Below are 9,755 nucleotides of genomic sequence, written 5' to 3' on the forward strand. Positions count from 1 at the left end.
ATTGGCTTGTCACTGAATGTGCTGAACCCAATTCGTGAGCCAGGATACAGAGTCGCAACATCTTCGACCAGGCCGGTAATGCTCTCTCGGAACTGTTGGAGGACGTTGGCAAAAGAACCAGACACGTCCTGGTTGATGGCGAGTTCAAATCTGACATCGCAGTTCTTCTCCAAGTCACTTATGCTGGTGCCTTCGCCACCAGAGCGAAGGTGGCGAGCTGCGTGGCGCTTTAGAAAGTCTGCAAAGCTAACCCCATTGATAGGCGTGTTCTCGTCGATGGATGAGGAGAGCCAGCTGGGGTTAGCCGCAATCGCGGTTGATAGCATTACAAGGTTAAAGCTTCTCATCTTGGAGATCTGTGTTGTGTAATTCGACACAGCTCTGTGGGGCAGCCCGCAACACAGCGCACAAGAAACGGCGAACAAGAAGCAATCAATTCAAGCTGGCGTGTGGAGCACAACTGTACACAACCAAGAAGTCTACGCACTGCAAGCAAGCAGCCATGTGGAGCATATTCCGCATATGACTGCGGTATTGGTGGAAGGCGTCTTCGACCTGGCCCACGTCGGTCACTTCAACGCGTTTAGAAAGGCTCGGGGGCTGGCCGATAGGCTCGTGGTCGGTATAAACTCTGATGACACGGTTGAGGAAGCCAAGGGCACAAGACCAATTTTTTCCGCCAGTGAAAGAGCTGAGATATTGTCGGCATGCAAATTCGTTGACCAGGTTATACAGGGTCTTGATTACTACATTACCTTCGAGTGGTTTGAGTCTACTGGGATCGACTTTATTGCGCACGGCGACGATGATGTGCTCGTGGATGGCAAGGATCTTTATGCTCCATGGAAGGCCGCTGGCAAGTTCAAATCGTTTTCTCGGACTTGCGGCGTCTCTACCACTGCACTGCTTGCTCGGATCCACACAGCCGGTTGCGTGTTAAACCGGAGGCCTGTGCCAGCCGTTGGGCCCTCCGCCATGCACAGCATGACCATTGGAACGCGTGAAGTGGCGCAATTCGCAAGCCCCTTGAGAATACCCCAGCAGGATGACCGTGTCGTATACGTGGATGGTTGCTTCGACATTCTGCATCCTGGCCTCATTCGGCAGCTGCGAGCAGCAAAGCTACGAGGTACGTACCTCATTGTCGGCGTATTTGACGACGCGTCGTGCCAAGAACTCTACAAGCACGAGTGCTTCCCTGTTCTGGGTCTCATGGAACGTGTGCTCTCAGTGCTCAGCCTGCGGGTGGTGGACGATGTTGTCATCGGGGCACCCCTTGCTCCTTCGCCGGTCTTTATGCACGAGCAACGCATCAATGTGGTTGTGGAGAGAGAACGGAGCCCGTTCGACTTCAGCCATATAAGCAACCTGGAGGTCGCCAGCATACCAGTTGAACCCTCCACGGCGGAAGTCTACGCGAGGGTTTCGGATGCAAATGCGGCAGAGACCCTATTGAGAATTGAAACGAAGCGCCTTCAAGAAGAGCACTACTATGACGCTCTTCTAACTTCTGTGTAAGCCTGTGTGCACTCCAGCTTGTTTTAACAGCTCGTTTAAGTGATGCGTCTGATAATCGCGCAATTGCTGATGGAATGGAGGGTACAGAGACCCCTAATAGCATCAGATCGAAATTATCGGAGTATGGCATCCATCTGAAAGCCGTAGAGGAGGCACTCCTCGCAGCACCAGATAACCCTGAGTTACTTTCCATTAAGTCGGACATTGAGGAGGTGGTGGCCGTCTTTTCGGAGCTGCTGCGCTTCAAGACCGGAATCAAGAGTCAGACGCCGGCGGAGCCTCGCGACGAGTTGCTCAACAGATCAGTGCAGCTACATATTGACGGAGACGCCGTAGTTGGGCGGGTCGTCGGCTCGAAGGTCGTGGACGACCTGGGTGTCTTGTGTGTGCTGTTTCCTGGTGAGGAGGAACCTCGAGATCTATCGCGAGCGAGATCCAACGTTTTACCGATGCAGAATCTCTCCGACTTACCCCTAAAGAGCGCCTGCGAAGCCGTTTACGATGACGATGGCCTATGGTACCCTGCCACTGTGATTCGATATGCAGGAGCCACGGAAGTGCACGTCTCCTTTATGGACTGGCATGAAGATGGCGTGGTCTCGCTTGACCGGGTTCGAGTTCCAAGAAAGTCGAAGATCGCCGAAGTGAAAGAGATCATAACTCCTGGTGGATACCGGTTGCCTGAAAGCCTACAAATCAAAAGCTCGGACTCCCAGAAGGTCAAGGACGTCAAAAAACGTCGCGGCAACGAAATCAAGAAGCAACAACGTAAAGAACGCGTGGAACAGACGTACAAGGAAAAACAGTCAAACTGGGCGAAGCATTTGAAGCGCAACGCTGGAAAGGCGTCAGCGTTAACGCAGTCAAGTCGCACCCCGTCTGCAAGGCGCAGATGAAATAGCAAAACGCAACCAACACAACCTGGTCTGATGACTCTACCATTGAAGTAGCGCTGACTTCCTTCGTAGAATAACTATTCTACGAAGGAATAACTATAAACAATGATAATAAGGAGTCTCTCAAAACGGTTGCACGTCAAAACAAATTTGTGATGTCACAGAGGCCTCCACGACTCCACAGGAGGGATCACGTCACACTTCTCCACCGGCGGCAACGTTTGCACGGATCCGTCGGATTCGCGAATGAGAATGTCCTGCAAGAAGTCCGTTTCTTGTCCGCGGTTCACGGCGAATACCAGTGAGTTCCACTGCTTCTTGGGAACTTCTTCCTTGGGCACGCGTTCGTGATGCACCTTCACAACAGCTTCACCTTCGTCCAGAGTGTGGACAGGTAGGGGGATGTAAATGTCGACAGGCACGACTACAGGATCGAAGGTGCTGCATTGTACTTCCTTAGTCTTCTTCGAAGCCGTCACTACAGGCTGGATTGACTGGGCGATCACAACTGGCTCCTCTTTCGGTTTTAGAAGATGAATAGGCACCTCCACCTCGCGAACGACCTCCCTGACCTCGGGTACTTCGACAATCTTTTCAACATCCTCGTAGACCTTCTTTGGCACGTGCTTCTCAGTAAAGACGACCTCCTTTTTGCTGACGTGCTTCTCCACGTACTCGACAACAGGAACCTCCACGTAGCGCACACGCATTCCATCGATGACGCTGGGTCTGCGAGACACAACCGACGACGACGAAGGTGCCGTCTCAGTGTGGAAAGTTTCCGCGGTGAAGGTATCATGCAGCGTGCCGGCATGCGTGTCGACACCTCGGATCGGCGTCGGTCCGTGAGTGCTGGTGCTAGAGGAGCTAGACGACGACGACGACGTGGAGAGGCTCTCAGTGTGCTTTTGGCATTTCTTTAAGGGTTGCTTACGGGAGGAGGACCCAGAAGCGTTGCGAGTCTTCGTGACCACAGCGGCGGCGGATGAGCTTCGGGAGTGGTGGTCACCGTGGTGGGCGGCGTGGGAGATGATATGCATGGCGCTCTGCTTCTTGGAGTTATCCAGCGAGCGACCGAAGGACAGGTCTCTGGGAGGCGAGTCCGCTTGAAGTCGGTGAGCCTCCACTCGCTCAACGAACTTTCGACGAGAACCAGAGTTGCGAGATACGTCGTGATCGGTTTTCTGGGAGGCCCGAAGGTCGGTAGCGCGTGTGGAACGCTCGCTACCGAGAGATCGCTTTTGATAGGACTTCTCGCCGTGACGCTCTGCCTTGGCTCTCTCGCTATTAGTAGTTGTAGGGTATCGTCGCCTGCTATGCATGTAGGAGAGGGTAGTGCTGTCGTCGCGCTTAATCCCAGACGATGATGACACCACCTCCTTTTTACTACTGCTGGAGCTAGATTCATCACCCTCCTCATGGCGTAGGCGGTGCTCACGCTCCAGATGAGTTTCTTTACGGCCAAGTCGAGCCTCAAGAAGGCGTTCTTCACGTTCCAAACCAGTTTCATTGCGACCCATTCTGGTTTCACGCTCCAACTGACTCTCCTCGCGATGCACCCGGTATTCACGCTCTCTAGGAATCTCACCACGGCCATGTCGAGCTCCACGGAGGCGTTCCTCATCACGAAGGCGTTCCTCACGAAGCAGAGGAGTTTCATTACGACCCACTCTGGTTTCACGCTCCAACTGACTCTCCTCATTATGCATGCGGTATTCACGCTCTCGAGGAATCTCACCACGGCCCAGTCGAGCCTCACGGAGGCGTTCTTCACGAAGACGTTCCTCACGTTCCAGAGGAGTTTCCTTACGGCCCTGTCGAGCTTCAATAAGGCGAAGGCGTTCTTCACGTTCCAAAGCAGTTTCATTGCGACCCACTCTGGTTTCACGCTCCAACTGACTCTCCTCGCGATGGATGCGGTATTCACGCTCCCTAGGAGTCTCGCCACGGCCATGTCGAGCCTCACGGAGGCGTTCGTCACGAAGACGTTCCTCGCGCTCCAGAGGAGTTTCCTTACGGCCCTGTCGAGCTTCAAGAAGGCGAAGGCGTTCTTCACGTTCCAAAGCAGTTTCATTGCGACCCACTCTGGTTTCACGCTCCAACTGACTCTCCTCGCGATGCATGCGGTATTCACGCTCCCTGGGAATCAGTTGAGCAGGAAGACGTTCCTCACGTTCCAGAGGAGCTTCCTTACGGCCCAGTCGAGCCTCACGATGGCGTTCGTCACGCTCCAGTGGAGTCTCATTACGACCCACTCTTGTTTCACGCTCCAACTGACTTTCCTCGCGTCGACGGTAGCTTTCACGTTCCAGTGGCGTTTTGCCATGACCCAGTCGAGTTTCTCCGACGGAGCTTGCCTTGGCGCGCAGGCGTTTGCCGCTGCCGGTGGGAGTGCTCCCTGGAGTCGAGGTGCCGGCGATGTAGTGCACCGAAGACTTTGACTGCTGGCTTTTGCCTCCAGAATTGTTCCGAGCCTGTTCCAGGTTGACTCTCTCGCTAATCTCGCGAAGAAACGTAAGTACATCTTCTTGACAGCGGAAACTGATGAGTCGAAGTTGTTCCTCGCGTGTCATAAATCTGACGGCCTCGAGAAGTCCCACAAGCTCCTTGTCGCAACCACGATCAGACCCATGAGACCGAGCGAAAAATGGTTCCAGGAACAAGTTAAGTCGTCCGTTGGTTAGGAGAATGGCGAGCACGTCACCATGGAAGAACGGCAAGCGCTTCAAAATGGACGTGTGGAGGTGGAGGAGATCCTGAAGCAACACGGCATCGGTAAATATCTTAGGTAGAATTTCACGTGGCAACTTCACGATGGCGCAGGACCGCTTGATGTCTACCTGACGCAGCACGGCCATGAGCTTACGATCACCCAGGATCCGCTCAAGGAAGGCAGGGTCCGTACTGAGCAGGTAGAAAACGATGGGGAAAGGTACTGTGTACAGAACGTGCAGTTTGCGGTCGGTGGCACCCAGAATGTAGTGAGTCATCCGCGCGTTCACCGTTCCTAGATCCTCCAAGGACTCGAGAAACGCCGTATCCTCCAAAATGTCGCTCAATCGGTCGTTACCTACGGTAAAGATATGGGGAAGTAGGATGGTGGAGAACTTCGACAAATTCTGCAGCTGCGACCTAGGGAGTCGACTGAGGAACTTGACGGTCTCGCGCGTGAGCTTAGGCGTAACGAGCAAGGCCTGCAGGAAAACCTCCAGAGCTTCGTCAGCCTCAGCAAGTGTGGTGGCGCTCAAGGCGCTGTTCGTAGATATCTGTCGACCAGCTTTTCGGGGAAGAGCAGATTCTAGGTTTCTGGCGAGTTCATCAACAACCTCTCGATCGTACTTGGCCGCCAGGGAATCCGCTACCGATGGCATTTGTGTATATGTTGAATTCACGGTTATTATGAGTAATTCATGCGTGTTGGGCACCCTCCTCATGACCCACATGGTGGACCTGGTCAGACAGATCAATCCACGAACTAAGTTTGGCCGTGCACCACCTGCCATTAAATCAAGTAAAAACCATTCTACCTGGACAATCATTCTAATGTATGAACTTGGTAAGATTCTCCGTGTTGAGTCACGATCCACTTCTGGTGGTACGCTGTGTGTTATCGATTCGTCTGTGTGACCGCTCTACAGAAATTCGTGGGGCATCCCTTTCAGAGGTTCATTCACGAGGCGCCAAATAGGACGACTTGAACAGACACCAAGACATGTAGCAAGAGAACATAGATCAGTAATAGCCTCCGTCCTCTGGAGTCTCTCTGCGCCTGTGTCCACGCATGCTCAATTGCTTCCATCATGTGTACAGCCTTTCGGTAGGCCCCGTTGAGAAAGGGGTCTACTCGTGGGTGCAGTCTGTGTTTCCAGACAAAAAAGTTGACTCACCGAACGAACTTTTTCAGGGATCGATGAGAGGAGGGAAGGGGTAGAGCGTCGATCGAGAGGCTCCACAGTGCGTTATCCGCCCTCTGCTTCTGCAGCTGCTTCTGCAGCGATTCCACAAGGGATGTCAGTTCTGTCGCACGGGCCTGATAACCCTGTACGACTGATTGAAGGTGGCTGTAGTTCGAAGAATCGATGGCATTGCGCTCCACCAACTCCGAGATTTGCGCTCTCAGGTTGCTCTCCGTATCATCTGAATCCCTTCTGGAACTCCTCAGAGGCACTTGAGATGTTTGCTTTTTTAGGTCTTCGGTCAATCCTTCCACCTGCTTCTCCAAACAGCCGATGTCGTTACGATGGGAGATGTCTTTTGTGGTTAGTGTGTTCTCGAGAACGCTGACCTCAACTTCCAATTTCGACACCTGGCACTCCCTGTCTCTTGCGGTCTTTTCTGACGCATGTAATCTCTCTTTGTACAGAAGTCTCTCGGACGACAGCTGCGTCACTTGCGATTCCAACGTCTCGATGCGGATAGTAGCTTCGCGGTCCTCGTCAGTGGATGTGCGCTGTATGGCGATGTCGCTGCGTCATCAGTGCTACAGCTTCATACGATTGACTTTGAAGTCTCTTGGTTGACTTCAGTTCCTGCGAAGCGCGAGCCAGGCCATCAGTTGTCTGTAAGAGCTTCGATTGAAGTGATGCCACCTCAGCCTCAAGTTCAGCGGAGGTCTTCATGACACTTTGTAAGGTAGCCTGCTTGGCTCGCAGCTTGGACTTCACAGACGTCACCTCTACCTCCAGGTCGTTGATTCTAGCATTGGATTCCGCGAGCTCCTCTGCTACTCGAGAGGGAGAAATTTCCTGCCTACTCGGAAGTCCCTACGAAACCTACCTCTTCTTTTGTAGCACAGCCACCTCCTCCACAAGCTCAGACTTCTCCTCGCTCAGACTATCAATCAACGCTCGCATTTGGCGCTCCTGCGAACGGAGTCTAGTGATGGATTCCTGATTCTTGCGATGGAGGGCGTCGAATTCGCTTTGGTACTGGAGTGCCGTCAGTTCTCGCCTCTTTTTCTCGTCCCGCTGGATGGCTGCCATGTGTTCCATCATTTTGCTTTCGTGGGTCTTTCGTTGGCGAACCTCGGACCTCAGAGCCTCGATTTCCTTCTCCAAGTTGTCTGTGTAGCGACCGTGCACGTGGCTATGACTGGCGGCCAGACATTCCTGTTCCTGTGTCCTGATGGTTAGAGAGTGGACTTGTGATTGAAGGTCAAGAATTACTTTTGTTACGGATGGATGGTTAAACGCATCAGATGTCGAGTCAGCAGTTTGGTTTGGCATGACCGTGTTTAAGTCCGAGACAACAGGCTCGGCCAGAAGATCAGGGTGCAGTTCCTCTGGTACAACAGGCTCGACTAGAATGTCAGGGTTTAGTTCCTCTGGCTCGAGGAGACGGTCAGGGTTCAGTTCCTCTCGCACAACAGGCTCCACCAGAAGGTCAGGGTTCAGTTCCTCTGAGACAGGCTCTACAAGAAGGTCAGGGTTAAGTGTCTCTGAGACACGCTCCACCAGAAGGTCAGGGTTCAGTTCCTCTAGTACAACAGGTTCACGAAGAATGTCAGGGTTCAGTTCCTCTGAAACAGGCTCTACCAGAATGTCAGGGTTCAGTGCTGGTACAACAGGCTCGACTGGAATGTGGCCGGCGTCTGGTTGAGACAGGGAATCCATCTCTTTTTCTCCATTCCAAGAGTGTTGATCGACGACTGGTGTTAGTACCAGCACCATAGAGTCCACAAGAGCGCACTCCTCCTGAGCACCTGCTGCATCTGACATTGTTATTTCCGAACTCATCAACGGCGAATCAAACCTTAGCAAACCTTCGCCGACACGCATATTTTATTACACCTCACGAGCTACACAGAACTGAGTTGCGGTTTGGGTATTCGTGGATGATTCATGCCGTTTTGTCTCCTAAATGTACGATTTCTGGTCACGGAATCACCCAGATGGAGAACGTCGGAGCCAAGGTCAACCGCCAGGTGAGGGTGACTCTGTCACTATCGTACTTGTAGCTTCTCGGTCTAATGCGTTGCAGAGATACTCTCTCATTTCCAAGGAGAACCGCAAGGCGATCTTCTCCTACCTGCTTAACGAGGGTGTTTGTGTGGTGAAGAAGGACACCAAGTTGCCCACTAACCCCCATATCTTCGTCGAGAAGACCGTGGGTGAGGGGTCTGTGCAGAAGCCGATCCCCAATCTGCACGTGATGATGGCCATGCGGTCCCTAGAGAGCATGGGACACGTTATTCACCACTACAACTGGCAGCATCACTACTATACCTTGACCCCTGAGGGCATTGAGTACCTGCGCCGCTATCTGGGAGTGCCCGCCTGTGTCCAACCAGCAACTCGCGCTGCCCCTCCTAGAGCTATGGGCGGCCGCGCCGGAGGCGACAAGCCTTGGACTCGTGGCTACCCCACCAGACCTACCGCTGAGGCGTAAGCGTGGTTGATTCGTTCCGAACTGGCTTCATCTGAACAGTGTATACCTCGCGCCCTTACTCAGTCTCTGCTATGCTTTGACTTTCTGCCGGCGCTATAACTATGGTAGTCTTACAGACCACTCGGAAGAGCGGTTTACAATCTGCCGTACAGGTTTCACACGTGTGTTAGTCGCATTCCATCACACACAGATTCATTCAGTCGCCGTTTTCCCAAGGCCATGTAGCGTGCTGGGGCGAAATTGTAGATGCGGATCTGTTTGCGGCAGACGAATCGCTTTCGTCAGATGTTACGCGGACCAGCATCACAGCGACAATCACAGCGAAAACCACAATGGCAGCCAGGACGTAGGGAATGCGATGTTTGTGGGCGTGAGCTTTGATGGAGGTCGCCAGGCCAGGATTGACGTTGAAGAGGAGAATTCTCTCGAGGCGTCTTTCTGGGTTTGGCGGGAGGTTAGTCTGCTGGGTGACCTCGTCGACGTCTTGCTTCCTCATGCTGAATGGGGTGGAGGCGACGACCAAGGCGACAGTGTTGGTGGAGTGACGGCTGGCGACACGCATCCGAGATATTCGATATTTCATGTGTATGAATTATCTCGGACCAAGGACTACATGTGACATCAAATACCCGCAGGGACCAATTGTGGCATCACATTCCAGCAGAAACTCAACAGTAGATATGTATTGAAACTCAATGCTTGGAGGTCACTCTCCTCATCCATCGACGAGAACACGCCTATCAATGGGGTTAGCTTTGCAGACTTTCTAAAGCGCCACGCAGCTCGCCACCTTCGCTCTGGTGGCGAAGGCACCAGCATAAGTGACTTGGAGAAGAACTGCGATGTCAGATTTGAACTCGCCATCAACCAGGACGTGTCTGGTTCTTTTGCTTACGTCCTCCAACAGTTCCGAGAGAGCATTAACGGCCTGGTCGAGGATGTTTCGACTCTGTA

The 9,755-nt window shown here is 53.0% G+C and overlaps 6 protein-coding genes across 9 annotated transcripts; 3 read left to right on the forward strand and 3 right to left on the reverse strand.

Annotated features, from left to right (window-relative positions):
* Positions 1–379: 379 nt before the first annotated feature.
* On the forward strand, positions 380–1,518 carry KVP17_001463 (uncharacterized protein; the record flags this gene model as incomplete). 2 transcript variants are annotated; one of them, XM_068516888.1, is made up of 1 exon in its annotated part: positions 380–1,518. In XM_068516888.1, a coding segment is annotated over one exon (1,139 nt), but the record flags the coding sequence as incomplete, so codon positions are not given. The 2 variants fall into 2 exon arrangements, with proteins under 2 accessions (XP_068371227.1, XP_068371228.1); XM_068516889.1 differs by having other exon boundaries at positions 523–1,518.
* A 74-nt stretch (positions 1,519–1,592) lies between these two features.
* KVP17_001464 (uncharacterized protein) lies at positions 1,593–2,414 on the forward strand (the record flags this gene model as incomplete). Its single annotated transcript, XM_068516890.1, has 1 exon — positions 1,593–2,414. One exon carries the CDS (start codon positions 1,593–1,595, stop codon positions 2,412–2,414), a length of 822 nt encoding a protein of 273 aa, XP_068371229.1.
* Positions 2,415–2,572: 158 nt separating this feature from the next.
* Positions 2,573–5,785, reverse strand: KVP17_001465 (uncharacterized protein; the record flags this gene model as incomplete). The annotated part of the gene is made up of 1 exon (XM_068516891.1): positions 2,573–5,785. The coding sequence occupies one exon, from the start codon at positions 5,783–5,785 to the stop codon at positions 2,573–2,575; it is 3,213 nt and encodes a 1,070-aa protein (XP_068371230.1).
* A 299-nt stretch (positions 5,786–6,084) lies between these two features.
* On the reverse strand, positions 6,085–8,191 carry KVP17_001468 (uncharacterized protein; the record flags this gene model as incomplete). 2 transcript variants are annotated; one of them, XM_068516895.1, is made up of 4 exons in its annotated part: positions 6,085–6,271; positions 6,302–6,880; positions 6,909–7,163; positions 7,191–8,191. In XM_068516895.1, the coding sequence occupies 4 exons, from the start codon at positions 8,189–8,191 to the stop codon at positions 6,085–6,087; spliced, it is 2,022 nt and encodes a 673-aa protein (XP_068371234.1). The 2 variants fall into 2 exon arrangements, with proteins under 2 accessions (XP_068371234.1, XP_068371235.1); XM_068516896.1 differs by lacking the exons at positions 6,085–6,271; positions 6,302–6,880; positions 6,909–7,163 and having other exon boundaries at positions 7,187–8,131.
* Positions 8,192–8,273: 82 nt separating this feature from the next.
* Positions 8,274–8,801, forward strand: KVP17_001467 (uncharacterized protein; the record flags this gene model as incomplete). 2 transcript variants are annotated; one of them, XM_068516894.1, is made up of 2 exons in its annotated part: positions 8,305–8,337; positions 8,394–8,801. In XM_068516894.1, 2 exons carry the CDS (start codon positions 8,305–8,307, stop codon positions 8,799–8,801), a joined length of 441 nt encoding a protein of 146 aa, XP_068371233.1. The 2 variants fall into 2 exon arrangements, with proteins under 2 accessions (XP_068371232.1, XP_068371233.1); XM_068516893.1 differs by having other exon boundaries at positions 8,274–8,801.
* Positions 8,802–8,997: 196 nt separating this feature from the next.
* KVP17_001466 (uncharacterized protein) lies at positions 8,998–9,363 on the reverse strand (the record flags this gene model as incomplete). Its single annotated transcript, XM_068516892.1, has 1 exon — positions 8,998–9,363. The coding sequence occupies one exon, from the start codon at positions 9,361–9,363 to the stop codon at positions 8,998–9,000; it is 366 nt and encodes a 121-aa protein (XP_068371231.1).
* Positions 9,364–9,755: the final 392 nt, after the last annotated feature.

The sequence above is a fragment of a genome (genome assembly GCF_019968985.1).
Source record: "MAG: Porospora cf. gigantea B chromosome Unknown PgB_NODE_893_length_9755_cov_201.949, whole genome shotgun sequence".
Lineage (NCBI taxonomy): Eukaryota > Apicomplexa > Conoidasida > Eugregarinorida > Porosporidae > Porospora > Porospora cf. gigantea B.